The following is a 14746-nucleotide window of genomic DNA, read 5'->3' on the forward strand; positions in this document are numbered from 1 at the left end:
GAGGTTAATTCAAGGGATAGTGCAACCCAAAAAAACAAAAAATTCTGCTATCATTTAATGACCCTTGACTTCCAAACCTGTTTTTTGTTCTTCTGTTGATAACTTTTGGAAACTAGTAACCATTGAAATTCATAGAAGGAAAATGTGATATTATGGAAGTCAATGATTTACAACAGTCTTCAAAATATCTTCTTTTGTGTTCAACAGAACAACAAAACTCAAACTGAGTAAATGATGGCAGAATTTTCATTTTCGGGTGAACTGTCCGTGTCAGTTTCATACTAAACAACTGCAGAGATTTGGTGAAAATTCAGTAAAAAAGCCACTTGTGATCCAGCGTAATTTGCAATTTAGCCAATAGACTGAATAAATCACAAAAGAAAAGTATTACTTGAAATTGAGATGTTAGTGTGACAAAGAAAAATTATTTCATATGTGATTGCATTAATGCACAAACGAGTTTGAGTTTATGCAATTAAATCAAGCTTTCTGTATTTTTATTTTAAGCATGATTATTATTACACATCAACTGTCACACAACATGTGGTAAGTTCAGCATTCTATTATAAAATAATTAAGGAAGTAACAACAAACTCGAAAACAAAAATAATTTGATTCACAAAATTAAGAAAATGGATAAAAAGATTTAAAAGGTTTAAATATGTGTGATAAATTGCATAGCCATTTCTAACAAATAGTATTTACTAATACGACAAGTCAACTGAGAGAAAATGTAGTTGCTGTCCTTAATTCAACTTTGACAGTCAATTTAGCTTGCATTATATTAAATGGACTGATATCTACAATATACAGCACTTCAAGTAGATCAAAAGTTTTTTATAGTATAATTAATAACATAAAAATAAAATAAAAAAACAAAAGTATCATAAAATTGGACTAGTTTTCATGATTAAGCCATGTCAGTCTCAATTTTTAGACATGTGCCCTCAACATCAACCATCTAAATTACAAAATGTTTGTTCTCAAACAGGTCTCCCCGATACACAACGCCTCCTTAGCCAGCCATTGGTTGGATACAGTCAAAGCCCCGCCTCCTAACTGATGCCATTGGTTGAAGCAATATTGAAGCCACTAAATTACTAAAGTCTCTCAATTTCGGTTATTTCATCCAACTAAAAACTCAATTTAACTACCTAAGTGACCGACTATAATATTCAACCAATGAAAAAACACACTTCAGCAGCATAAACAAAAACACTGATCTGATATGATAGCCAATGCACCTGTGGCATCTCGAGTTTTAGTTACACTTCCTAAACTCATGCGTGCCATCATGCAGTGCTGACTGAAACAATACTGCAGGCGACTTTGCATTGGTTATTATGACAGTCGTGAACGCGCAATTCTTACCTTACACGGAAACGGCAGAGTAGATGCAACTTTTTCCATTGCCAAGTTCCGTATGCTCGGCGTGAGAGGGCCGCGACAGGTCGGGCAGCAGCTGAGCTTTTGCCGACACTGGTTACACACCAGATGCCCAGCCTGGCACTGCAGGATCGGCGGCAGCACATAGTCGAAACACACCGGGCACTCAAACAGCGCTGTCAGCTCGGGGGACTGTCCCGGAAGAGCCGCGACTGGAAGCGCTACAGCTGCTGCGGGAACCGTACCAGAACCCGCGACGGAGCCGGACACCCCCGCGGCGGCTGCAGCTGCTGCGGCGGCCGCGGCAGCAGCGGCGGCGGCGGCAGCAGAGGCAGTTGTTCCTCCAGAACCTCCATGCTTACTTCCTCCTGCTTTTCCAGCTCCGAGTCCTCCGGCCGCTCCACCCGCAGAGGACGGACGGCTCATGGCGAGGAGTGTCGGTCGATGTTTGATGGTGTAAAACCCCGAGTAGCTGAAGCCCGAGAGCCTCACCGTCCACTCCCGACTGAACACGGACTCGGTTCCGAGTAGCCTCCTCCAATCCCCCGCGGATACAACATGGCCGCCATAGTTTGAGAGCGAGTAATGAGACTATTGGGTGAAGGAAGTTTGATTGACACTCTCCTCAGCCAATCAGAGAGTAGCTCCTGCGGTTTATGTAAGAGTTGCCGGAATATGTAGTAATTGCGTGAGTGGCTGTAGTGAAGTAAACAGCAAACATTTGCGCGGTGGTTCTTTCACACGATGTTTCACTGCTTTATGTAATCAGTAGACTGTCGTGTTGGAAAGAAACAATGAGAAAGAATCAATAACAGAACCAGTGAACATTCTGGAAACATTTTCGTTGTTAATGAAAGAAGTATCTTCTCATCACAGAGGCTGCAAGTCAAAGTCAACTTTATTGTCAATTCAAGCACATGTGCAGGACATACATTCGTTCATTCGCTTAGTCCCACAGGGGAATGAACCGCCAGCTTATCCATCAGCTTATCCAGCATATGTTTTATGCAGCAAATGCCTTTCCAGCTGCAACCCATCACTGGAAACATCCATTCACACACATACACCACGGACAAGTCACCTATTCCACATGTCTTTGGACTTGTGGGGGAAACGGAGCACCCGCAGGAAACCCACACAAACTCCACATGGAAACGCCAACTGACCCAGCCGGGGCTCGAACCACCGACCATCTTGCGGTGCTACACACTACGCCACTATGCTGCCCTTACAGGACATACATTGAAAATTGTGTTACTCTCAGACCCTAGGTGACTAACAGATATTATTGATACAAAAAGTTACATTTTAAAATAGAAATTACAATAAATACAATTAATGTTACACATATAAAATAATGTAAAGATATACGTGAAAATTAAGATTTGTAAACAATTCAATTAAGGGCACATGATAAGGAGTGCAAACCAGGAGTTGTGCAGATGCAAAACAGTATATAGTGCAAAAATATGATATATGATAAAGTGACACTGTCTTAATATTAAGGAGGTAGCATGAGGTAACTACAGAGGTAGTATGAGGTGTTATTCGTTTAGAAATGCAAAAAAACAGTAAATATTATTTAATTTTAAAGAGGTATTTTAGTGAATTAAAGATTTTTAAGCACTGTTACTCCACTTATTTTTATAAAGCTTATTTACAATTAATGTTCATGCTCAGTCAATAATAATAGTTTTCATTATGCTAAATGTTGAACGCATCCTTTCTGCTTTATGTTTTTGTAGAAACCAAGTTTCATTTTACTTTCCAGGATTCTTTGAAGAACAGAAATTATAAATAATTGATCAATTAAACACAATGGAATGTTTTACTGTCACTTCATAATCACGTCATGTAATTTTCATCCGCTTTTCCAGGGCCGGGTTGCAGGGGCAGCAGTCTTTAGGAGAGAACTCCAGACTTCCCTCTACCCAGACACTACCTCCAGCTTCTCCGGGGGGGGATCCAGAGGCGTTCTCAGGCCAGACGATAGACATAGTCCCTTCAGCGTGTCCTGGGTCTTCCCGAAGGCCTTCTCCCGGTTTGACATGCCTGGAACATCTCCCTAGGTAGGCGTCCTGGAGGCATCTGAAACAGATGCCCGAGCCACCTCAGCTGACTTCTCTTGATGTGTAGGAGCAACAGCTCTACTCCGAGCTCCTCACAGGTGACCCTGCAAAGGAAACTGATTTCGGCCGCTTGTATCCAAGATATTGTCCTTTCGGTCATGATCCCAAGCTCATGAACATAGGTGTAGGAACTTAAATTGACCGGTAAATTGAGAGTTTTGCCTTTCGGCTCAGCCCCTTAGACCGGTACATCGACCGTATTACTGCAGCACCAATCTGCCTGTCAATCTTATGCTCCATTCTTCCCTCACATGTGAACAAAAACCCAAGATACTTGAACTCTTCCACCTGGGGTAAGGACTTTCCTCTAATGGAATGTCTGATGAAAAAATTAGAATGAAAAATAAATGTCTGAGCATCATCCTCATTAAGAAGATTTCTGAACATCACTACTTGTTGTGCTACTTAAGTAATAAAGCTCAAAATTCATCTTTGAATCACAGTAATAAATTTATTTCTAAAATACATTCAGATAATATATCACAATGTGACAATATTAATGTTTTTGTTATTTCCCAAAAGCAATAATGATCTTAACGTTAGACCTTTGACTGGTTTACATGTAGAAAGCGGCCTCTTTTTTTTTTTTTTTTTTTTTTACTGTGCAATGCATTTAAAATAACCTAATCAATGTTTTTGAAATTCTTCTCATTCACTCTTAATCTGGAACCATTTAATTTTTGTTTTTATTTTAAATTACAGTTTGCATGTAAATACACAATGAATACAATATTACAGCTAGCATCAGTGAATCAGAGTCAAGGACGCCGGGTGAGTGTATTAACTGCTTATTAAATAATTATATCATAGCAGTTTCTACAGTATTCGAAGAGTAAAACATCACAAACCTTGTCCCGTCTAACCAGCTCCCTCTGCTGGCATTTCATTTTATTTTATTTTTCTGTATTTACTAACGTCACCGGTTTATTTATCAAAGTTAGGGCCAGACAGAATCTGAAGATTTATGCGGAATGATTTTAGGAGTATCATAACTAAAAACTTAATGTATAAAATAAAAATAAATTTGTAACTTTATTGTTTACAATGCAAATCCAATTAGATTCACTTTTTTGGTAAACAAAACAAGTCTCTTTAAAGTAGTCATAATATCTCCACTAAAAGACAGAACATATTACTTTACAAACTGTATTGTAAATAAATCTTATGAACATTTTAATATTGTTATATTACAATAATAAACTGAATAAAATATGAATTTACACAGTTACGCAAGTAAATACAAAGACTTATGTATGATGGGCTAAAAATCTGTAGATTTCTGCGTGTGCAGATTCAGTGTGGGCCCAATCATAGTTCAACAATTACTAGTGTATTATTTAAATCCAAATTAAGGCTTGCTAACATTAGTTAAAGCACCTAGAGTTAAACTAGCAATGAACAACTTTATTTTCATTAAGTAACATTAACACAGTTAAATAAATACTGTTATTATTGTAGTGTTCATTGTTTGTTCGTGTAAGTAAATGCATTTTTTTTACATTTATCTCACTACACAACAAAAACTCTTACAATACATATTTCTTGTACATATATATATATACACACATGTGTATATATATATATATATATATATATATATATATATATATATATATATATATATATATATGTATAAATATATAAATATATATATATATATATATATATATATATATATATATATATATATATATATATATATATTAGGGGTGTCATGATTTCGATTTTTAATCGAAATCAATCTAAATTTATGCTCGACTTCAATTATCGAATCAAAAAATAGAATCGTCGATGCTGCCACGCCCCCATGTCAAGTTAGCTTGGCTTGCCAAGCGGGAAAAAAACATGCTTGTTGAAGTGCTTGTTAAACTGCAGACACTGGAGACCCGTCGACAGAACTTAAACCCTCTCCTCTTTCAATGAAGTCGCCGGTGTGGAAGTATTTTGGATTTCCAGTCAGTTATGTTGACAACGTTCGTGTTGTCGACAAAAAAAAACTGTTTGCAAGCTCTGCTATGTACCTATTACGGTTGGGATGATAGACGATGGGCGCATCGCGATCCTCCGCCCCGCACCCGTTGCAAATCCGCTCGCGTAAAATACACACTCAGGCCCTGTTTACACTAATATGTCTTTGTTTTTAAATGGCATTTTAAAACGACAACGATCCACATCCACACTGGCGTGTAGCATTTCTGAGCAGCCCTCCTTCCTCTCTACCGCTGAAAACGCACATCACGTGACCACACACACTCATTCACACACAGATACAGACGCACACACATTGTCATGCGCTCGCAGTCAGCGAGTCAGTAGACTGCTTCCATCTTTTACTTTCACACAAGTACTTAATCATTTTAGCGAACACCTCAGATACTGTTGGCTGGTGTCTGTTGGTTGTGCACCTTTTTTCCGACGCCATTATAACGACACAGATCACTGCCTATTCACAAGTCCCGCAGAAAAAAGTGATTGACAGGTGGTAATTATGTGTGTAACTTACCTTTATTCATTTACTGTATGATTTGTCTATGGGTAAAACAAAGACCATGCAAGTCAGGTAGTTTAAATGGTAGGCAACTAATAATTAATTTGTTAATTATTAATTATTCATAATCGAAAATCGAATCGTAACTTTAGAATCAAAAATGTAATCGAATCGAGGATTTGGAGGATCGTGACACCCTTAATATATATAATTACTATAATTCTCTAGAAAAGCATTGCGCATTTCTGAGTGTGCCACACACAGGTGAGTAGGTTTGACAAACCACCTGAAGAAACAATCCCCTCTCTATATGCACTGGACACTTTACTCAAACTCCATCTTACAAGGATTCAATGAGATATACAGTGTTTACTTGTGAATGGATCATGATTCATGTCGCACTTGAATTTCACCATTGTTCAATATTAAAGTAATACAACCTGCTTAGTTGGGAAATTTTAATTAAATATGTACATATCTGTTTAATGTTTAAGACTTTACATATCCCGACTTCACCATTAAATCAGTTTGTTATTATAAGAACAACTGCTCAACGAACTACTAGAGGTGGTGAAAGAGGGGACTGTATTATTCCTCTCAAAAAAAGTAAATTCAGTCAGTCGGTACTTTCAGTGAAAGCTGCTAGGGAATGGAACTCATGTTAAAAATTGGTTATTGACAAATCAGCATTAGTACTGCATTCTTGACACTTATTTATACGGTTTGTCTTTGGCTTTTCTGTCCTCTTCTGCTGCCATCAATCTGTTTTTGTTTTTACTCTTTTAATTGTATTTTATATATGATAGTGTATTGTATGTTAAGCTGTGCTTCTATTTTAGGTGCGACTTTAACATTTTTTAGCCATACTTGGCTAACTCTAGCACATTTTACAGTAATGATTATTAATGTTGCGTTGACCCTGTAAACAAATAAACTAAACTAAAGCACCACTTGCTTTTTCAACCTTAAAATACCTATTTTGTGGAAAATATTGCTTGTTTTGTGTGAAAAACTTGGGTTATAGTTAAGCTTATATTATACATGATTATCGCTACAGTTCGTTAGTTCTGTATAGGTGTAAAATTTGCTCTTACATCCAGTGTGGTGTTTATATTTATGATTGTTTATTTATTTAGCACCATGGTGCTTCGAGACACTTCAATTCAGTCCACTTTATGTCCACACATGTAGCAGAATGACAAAAAAGCTCAGCTTGATGACATTAACTAATATAAATGAATACAACATTTCTATAGTCTTACCAATGAAACTGCATTTTATTTTAGCTAGATTTATGTAACGAATTAAAATTGAATCATCTTTGAAAGGCAGGGCATTCAAGAGCCCCTTTCACACATACAGACCTTTCCGGAAAATTGCCAGCAATTTTCCGGAAAGGTTGTATGTGTGAACAGGTCCTTTTTGAAAATACCGATAAATTCGTTCTGGCTATTTTCCGGAAAGAGAAGTTGTAACATTACCGGCAATTTGCCGGAATGCTGCGCTGTGTGAATGCAGAAGGAAGATTGCCGTAATAAGCGCGTGTACGTCTAGAACGTGCTGACGTGAGACGTCTGCTTTAGCCAATCACACAGTCAGACGCATTCACGTCCGCACGGTTTGTGAGAATAAAAGCCATTGAATATTTTTCCAGACACATTTAGCTGCTAGACGTTAGTCAGATCACGTTTATATGTTCTTCTTTATGCCAACTGTGTTAATAATCATCGATGAGATGCTTATGATAAGCCGTTGTTTGTTTACCTTCAAGCTTTGCGTGCGCCTATGAGCGCCTGCATACGCACATATTATGAACATCTCGAAATGCGAAAGTGATCCTGCAAAAGTTGTTCATAATATTGATCATCCACAGAGTTTGTAATTTAGTCAAATGTTTACAAATACAAGCGCAGCCGTTTAAAGCTCATTTGTGGTGAATGATGTCAGAATTTACCGGTATTTTGGAATGGATGTGTGAATGCTCTTTTCCGGAAAAATTCCGTAACGTCCTCGCCTGTGTGAACAGCGCTTTTTTCAATATACCGGTAAGGTCGTTCCGGAAATTTTCCGGATATTTACCGGTATCACTGTGTGAAAAGGGCTATGATCTTTTGCACCAGTCGACAAAGTCAAACAAAAACACCAAACACATTTTATCAGTTTTATTTTTTTTATACTTAAAAATGAGCAGTAACTGGCAGTTGACGGTTACAATTTGATTATCTAAACAAGGTTAAACTACTGAAAAAGCAAGTTCAGAGTTATGGAAAGCTTATTTACAGGATCACCTTTGCCTCCATGACTCGCATGTGTAGTGCAGCAGGTCATAAGGCATCATAGTCATCCTCATCTTCATGCTTCCTCTTCAGAGATGTGGACTCGCTGGATGAATTCTGAGACACCATATTGGTGGTAATGAGGATGTTTTTGGAGCCGATGAGAGATGGGTTGATGAGGACATTTTGCACTGTGGGAGTGGTAGGAGTAGCTGTGAACAAAACCAATTTAAAAAGTTGTTAACGTAATTGTATTGTTCCTAAAACAGACTGTGTTTATTTAAAAATTTTTTTTTAAATCAACAGCTTAAGTTCGTGCAGACTTTTAAACTACACAGGAGTGGGAAGGTATTTGCACTCTTCTCTATTTCACTCATAGCAAACTAATGATTTGAGGGGATGATTAACTAATGATTTAAACGGATGTTTCAAAACAGATGCAAATGGTTCAATTTTGATTAAAAATGACTTTTAAAAACATTCTGTAGATTAACTTGCATGGATTAATTGTTCACCTCAACACGTGACGTTTACATGGACATCAGTAATCTAATTATTTGCTTTAATCTAATTAAGAGAATAATAAGACTAAGGTGTTTACATGAGTTGCTTTTTGAGTGTTACTTTCATGATCGCGTTTTACATGTTATAGCACATAATTCGATTAACGTCATTGCATCACCGCGCTATCCGCATTTCCTCCAGAGTTTGATACAATTTCAGGGGTTAATTTTTTTTATCTGCAGTTTGGCACTTTCACTTTTATTCACAAGCATTTTATGCACGCCCTCCATGACAAACAAAATATTGGATAAAACTATGTACTGCTGGAAGCGATGTTTCAATGGAAGTTCATACCACATGCTGAATGGAAGAAATGCAGGAAATTTCACAATGCAGGTGTCTGTGCTCTGCACTGACTCGGTAGGGGCAAAGCGTGTAAAACAGGTGTGTGTGTGTGTGTGTGTGTGTGGACTATCCTGTCGCAAAACGCGGTGAAAAGTCCTTCATGACGGTAATAGTTTGATTAAGGTTTTTACATGTCTGTACTGCACTTCAATAATGCGATTAAAATCGCCATACTCCACATCTTAATTCGATTTCTCTTAGTTCGATTATGAATCTTAATCTGATTAAATTAATTTAAAAATAATAATAATAAAAAAAATAAAAAAAAACGCCGTTATCCACAACTCTTAATCAGAGTATTGTCTTAATCGCATTAAAATCAAATTATTGGTGTCCATGTAAACGTAGTCAGTGTGCTCTAACAAAACAAACACTGTGAATTTTAATTTCATGAAATGTTTAATGTTGTCTTCTCACTGAGCACTGACACAAGAACATCACCCAAATGACACTTTGAATTACAAACTTTCATTTGGTTAAACTGTGTAAATTTATAAAACTAAATGTCTGAATCAAAGCAGTACATAAAAACTAAACAAAAAGGCAAAATCCACTATGAAAATTGTAGACTTAACAATGACGGAATGAACTAAAATCCCATGAATCACGATAAATGAGTCAGAAATTTTAAATTAACAATAAATAAAAATAAAAAAAATCAGGGGTAGCCGTTTTTGTCACCATCATTCATACACAAAAAATTCACTTAGTTTTTAATAGATTTTATATCCAGAGGCATCAAATGCTGTTTGATATGGAAAATTTGCTTTAATAACATTAAATTCTAAACCACAAAAAAGCCCTTTCAGGAAACACTCAGATTTTTTTTTATAAATCAATAAATTGTGTAAATTTGAAACTTTGCCACTAATATTTTCCTTCAAAACTTTGCTTCCTCGTTTTCAATTCAATAAAAATCATAGGCCATACATTGTTTTATTAGAACTCTGTAAATTACAAATTAAAATGAATCTACAAAATTATTCAAATTTGCTCAGGCAACTGTTTTAATGTAGAAGCTGATACCTGACTTGACCGAGGCAGTCTGCGATGAGGGAATCTGAACGGTGAATCGCTGGCCAGTCAGTGACACTGGTGTTCCCACTTTTGTCCCCACTGTCTGCACTGACGGTGTACCTGTGAAAAGCACGATGGCAATCCTTTAACTTGATTGAGATTTTGTACTTATTCAAGGGCGTAACAAAACACTCACTAATGTGATACAAATTATGATACTGAACTAACAGTATGATATTTTAAGCTAAAATATAAGACATTACTCTACAAGACACTGTCATTTTAAAGGGATAATCAGTGGATTTTTGTACATTACATTTTAAAATTTAAACCCTTCGCTTTTATACAAAACAAATTTAAAACATCTTACTACTAAAACTAAATGTGATATGGACTTCTAAATAATATTTGCACTCAGAGAAGTGCTTCTCGAGTTTATAAGCTGTCAAAACAATCACAATTATAATCGTAAAGTGTATCAAAATGACCATTTCAAACTTTAAAACATTAAAGCACAGTCACCAAGGTTACGCTTACTGGGAGTTAGGGAACAGAGGCCAAATATTACAATGGGAGAGTTCACAGTGATCATGGTGGGTATTTCAGTGATAGCTAGAGTCATCATAAAACACTGGAAAACTCCAAAAATTCCAGAGTTAAAAGAATGGGTCAATATAATGACTAAAATAGCGTTGCACGAACATTTACCTTACAAATTACATAATAAGGACAAAGCAGGGGTCCCTGTACGTATTGCATTGTGGGAAGACTATTGGTCTTATGTGACTTAAGTCTTGTAACACCATTTAAAACTACTCACCAGGTTCTCTTTATAATGTAGTACCTACCTTTGTCCATAGTTACCACTGTGCACATCCTGGCTTTACATTTAGTAGGCCTACCAGTGATCATTTGTAATATGCGTTTGTATTATTTTGTCATGAACCAGAAGAAAACAATAAAAAACTTGAATAAAAAAAAAGTTATTTTATCATTTACTCCCTCACAAATTAAAATGTCAGTATTTACTAGTGTGTGAATTGTAAATATATCACCGTATAGTCATTGTGTCCTTCAGAAGACTTGGGCCCAATCCCAATTCCACACCTTGGCCCTTACCGCTTGTTTTGCGCGTTCCTGTGAAGGGGGTAGGGGTATCCCAATTCTTTTTAGCTTAAAGGCGTAGGGCTAAGGGCAAGGGGTAGATACCACTTTGAATGAAGATTTTTCAGGACCAAACTCGAAACCAAGGGGTAAAAAAATTTCCCAGAAAACACCAGCCACAGCTGCACCCGGAAGTAGATCCCCAAATTAGTATTTTTTATCATTATTACGAATTTTTACAACAAACAAGCACATGTTTTAATATATTCATAATCACGTTCGTGTTTTACCATCATGCTTTAAAAAAAAAAAAGTAAAAAAAATAAAATAAATAAATTTTTTAAAAAAAAAGCTAAAATAAACATCGCAAAATTTCGATCTATAATCCCTAATCATAACTCCTGTACAGCAGTTCCACAACATTCCGTCACTCGATGACACTCGAATACCCTGTCAGAAAAGTCTAGTGGCTGGGAATGAGCTTTTTACAGTGTCTGCTATAATGTTAATATTGTTAATGTTGTTAAATATGGGTACAAAAATAGAATTGGGATTGGACCCTGATTTTAGACTTGACAGCTGGATTTATAATTCTACGATGCCTTGCGAATTTAGATTGCATTTTTTCAAATTTTATATAATAATTGATTGCATTGCAACCCTAATAAAGAGTTATGGGCGACATTTTTCACCCGCCTGTGCAATATTTATTCTCCGTCATTATAGCAAAAAAATAAATAAATCAGTTATTAAAACTATTAGATTTAGAAATGTGTTGGAAAAAATCTGTTAAATAATTCAGGGAAAAATATTAAACTAATGTAACAGGAGGGATAATAACTCCGACTTCAACTGTATATCACATTTTATTATTATTGTTGTTTTATTATGTACAAATGTACATTAGAAATCATCAGCACCTAAACTGTCCTGTGTGCCGTTAAGCAATTTAAAGTGTATAGTAATATGTGTATCAAAAATAAATCAAATAAAAATAACTGACCAAGTGTTGGAGTACTTGGCCTGCTGGAGACCGCCCCAACACTCAAGCGTGGGACTGTTATCCTGCCCGCGGATGAAGACACCTAGACATGTAAAACACCACCATATAAGATACACATGATCACACACAATAAAAGCTTAGCGATCACCCAAACACATTTTTTAAACACAAATTTATATATATTTTTTTTTTATCAAATCTGAGAGAATTGTGTCAACATTGAATGACTTTTCAACCATGATTTAAACATAAATTCTTAAATTAAATAGCTTAAATATGGATTAATTTTGTCACATCTTTATGAATATTTTGAAGAGTTGGACAATCTTTCAACAGAAATCTCTCAGATTTCTTATAGTTTAAGAATGATGAGAAAATGCCCATTTTCTTTCAATTAAAGGTTTTCATACCATACGAATTTCTAACCTAAAATATTAAGTTATATTTACAGTAAATATGAAATCTGATGTAATTAAGCAGATCATGAAAATCCGGTTTGCAGTAAATGCTGCTCCATACACATAAAAAAGCTAAATCAAAATCAAAAAATAATAATTTGAATAATAATCTGGAATTTTTGGATAACATCATTCAAAAGTGACTTCTGTGTGACAGCATTAATATATTACTACAACATGTTACTCACCTGAGAATTCATGTGTCACCAAATCCTAATTTTACATCGGAATGACAATGTATTTTATCACAACATACTGCTTAAAACAATACCTTTTTCTGGAGGGACTTTAGTCTGTAGTTTGGTGCAGTGAGACAGTAACGGTCTGGAGGGAGACGAGGACCTGTGTACGGTTTGATCAGAGGCAAAGGTGTTTGGTTCTTTTGCCTCGCAATGTCCAGCAGAAACTGAAACAATACCCCAAACATCACTATTATTAAATAGCTGAAGTCAAGCGTCACAACTCATGAATGAAAAACTTCATCAAGAGAATCTTACATCTCGTGGCGGAGGAGACGTGAAGGACTGATCCACTCGACATTGGATCGCTAACCTTATATCATCTGCATCCACACTGGACTTCTTGGCATGGGCAGAATATATTTTGGCATCCTCAATAATAGTGGTTACATATCCTGAAAAAAAAATTAGCAATGTTAAGTTATAATTAGGTAAATTTACTAGCACATAAATGTTAATCAAAGTTTCTGTAGATTTGTTTTGTAATCTAAACCATTTGAAGAGCAATCAATTAATTACAAATCTATATGTTCACTACATAAAAACATCAGCAAAACTTAATTTCCAATCCTCCAAATATTCAATACTACCTTTGTTTGACAAAAGAATACTCAAACTAATATGTGTAATTAATTTACTGTACTTCTGATCACAATGCACAATAATTTTCCAGTGTAAACGTTAATAAATTCTTCAATCATTAACCATTATAAAAGTTACATTGTTTTCACAAAAACATCAGCAAACCAAAAACGTTAACTTTGGATTTGATAAAATGTGAAAAATAAGGTTTTTGTTCATGCTTAAAGACACAATTGTTTTAATTAAAATTTCTCGAAAAGTAAGCTCACTTAGGGGTATTATTTTGATTTAAGAAGTGTTTACCTATTTGTACTGTAAAAATAATATACATATACATACATATATAGACACACATGTAAACATTTCCTGCTTCAATTTAGGAGCTTTATTGTGTGAAATTTCTTTTAATTTTTCCTCCAAAAAAACTAAACAAAAAAAAAAATATTTAATTGGTAAAAATTGAAGGCTTACTTACTGTATGTAAACTCCAGCATTTGATTGACCACTCTGGGTTCGTACTCCGTGATCCCCATGTCTTTAAGAATCTGCATCATAACCTTTAAGATAAATTACAACAATTACATATTCAAAAATATAACACTAATTATTAATAATATATAAAGATAAATAAAATTTCCAAATAAAAAATTAATGAGAAATTTGCATTCTATAACTGTAAACTTAGTTATTAGCATTAAAATTGCATACTTACAGCGATGCTCAAATGCCAATTTTAATTCACATTTTAAAGTATTTAATGTTAAATGCAAAATCCACAAAACATTTTTATACATTACTTCAAATTAAATCTCAATCTTGATTCAAGGGGACGAGTTAACGTTAACGTTAGCGCGCTAACGTCTGTAAGCGCTCAATGAAGAAAAACTCAAGCAAATAAACTACACAGCCGCAACTCAAACATGCCAATATAATCGCTATGTTCAAAATGACAATTAAAACACGCACCGCAATGATAAACACATTTTCTAAAACAATATTTACCTGTGCATCTTTGGGCACTGTTTTCGGAGACGCCATTTTTCACTCCTCCTCGAAAGAGTTGTGTGTATCGACTAGAGCGAGCGAGCGAGCAGCCTTACCCAGACGACATTTTGGCCAAAACATGGGCGGTGTCAAAGCAGCGCTGCCAATCGG

General features: G+C 35.6%; 2 protein-coding genes and 1 long non-coding RNA gene across 4 annotated transcripts in view; 1 reads left to right on the top strand and 2 right to left on the bottom strand.

Moving 5' to 3' along the window:
• Window positions 1-1957, bottom strand: part of siah2l (seven in absentia homolog 2 (Drosophila)-like) — a 59892-nt gene extending 57935 nt beyond the window's left edge. Inside the window, exon 1 of the mRNA NM_200427.2 lies at window positions 1372-1957. Within this exon, the coding sequence (NP_956721.2) occupies window positions 1372-1812 (441 nt within the window). The 5' untranslated portion in view covers window positions 1813-1957. The remainder of the gene's footprint in view (window positions 1-1371) is intronic.
• Window positions 1370-3944, top strand: LOC141379899 (uncharacterized). The gene is made up of 2 exons (XR_012396863.1): window positions 1370-2657; window positions 3264-3944. It is a non-coding gene; the product is annotated as an uncharacterized lncRNA (long non-coding RNA).
• Window positions 3945-8150: 4206 nt separating this feature from the next.
• On the bottom strand, window positions 8151-14746 carry taf9 (TAF9 RNA polymerase II, TATA box binding protein (TBP)-associated factor). 2 transcript variants are annotated; one of them, NM_001044395.2, is made up of 7 exons: window positions 14594-14746; window positions 14067-14148; window positions 13268-13404; window positions 13042-13176; window positions 12313-12394; window positions 10215-10325; window positions 8151-8491 (listed from the first exon to the last, which is right to left on the bottom strand). In NM_001044395.2, the coding sequence occupies exons 1-7, from the start codon at window positions 14627-14629 to the stop codon at window positions 8328-8330; spliced, it is 747 nt and encodes a 248-aa protein (NP_001037860.2). In that variant the 5' UTR covers window positions 14630-14746; the 3' UTR covers window positions 8151-8327. The 2 variants fall into 2 exon arrangements, 1 of the variants encoding a protein (NP_001037860.2); XR_012396453.1 differs by lacking the exon at window positions 12313-12394 and having other exon boundaries at window positions 14594-14668.

Source organism: Danio rerio, chromosome 21 (assembly GCF_049306965.1).
Source record: "Danio rerio strain Tuebingen ecotype United States chromosome 21, GRCz12tu, whole genome shotgun sequence".
In the NCBI taxonomy this organism is placed as follows: Eukaryota; Metazoa; Chordata; class Actinopteri; order Cypriniformes; family Danionidae; genus Danio; species Danio rerio.

Coding starts and splice junctions, on each gene's coding strand:
- taf9 (NM_001044395.2), bottom strand. CDS start 14,629: ATGGCGTCTCCGAAAACAGTGCCCAAAGATGCACAG. Junction 14,149..14,593: donor CAGTGCCCAAAGATGCACAG/GTAAATATTGTT, acceptor TTTATCTTAAAG/GTTATGATGCAGATTCTTAA. Junction 13,405..14,066: donor AATGCTGGAGTTTACATACA/GTAAGTAAGCCT, acceptor TTTTTTTTTCAG/GATATGTAACCACTATTATT.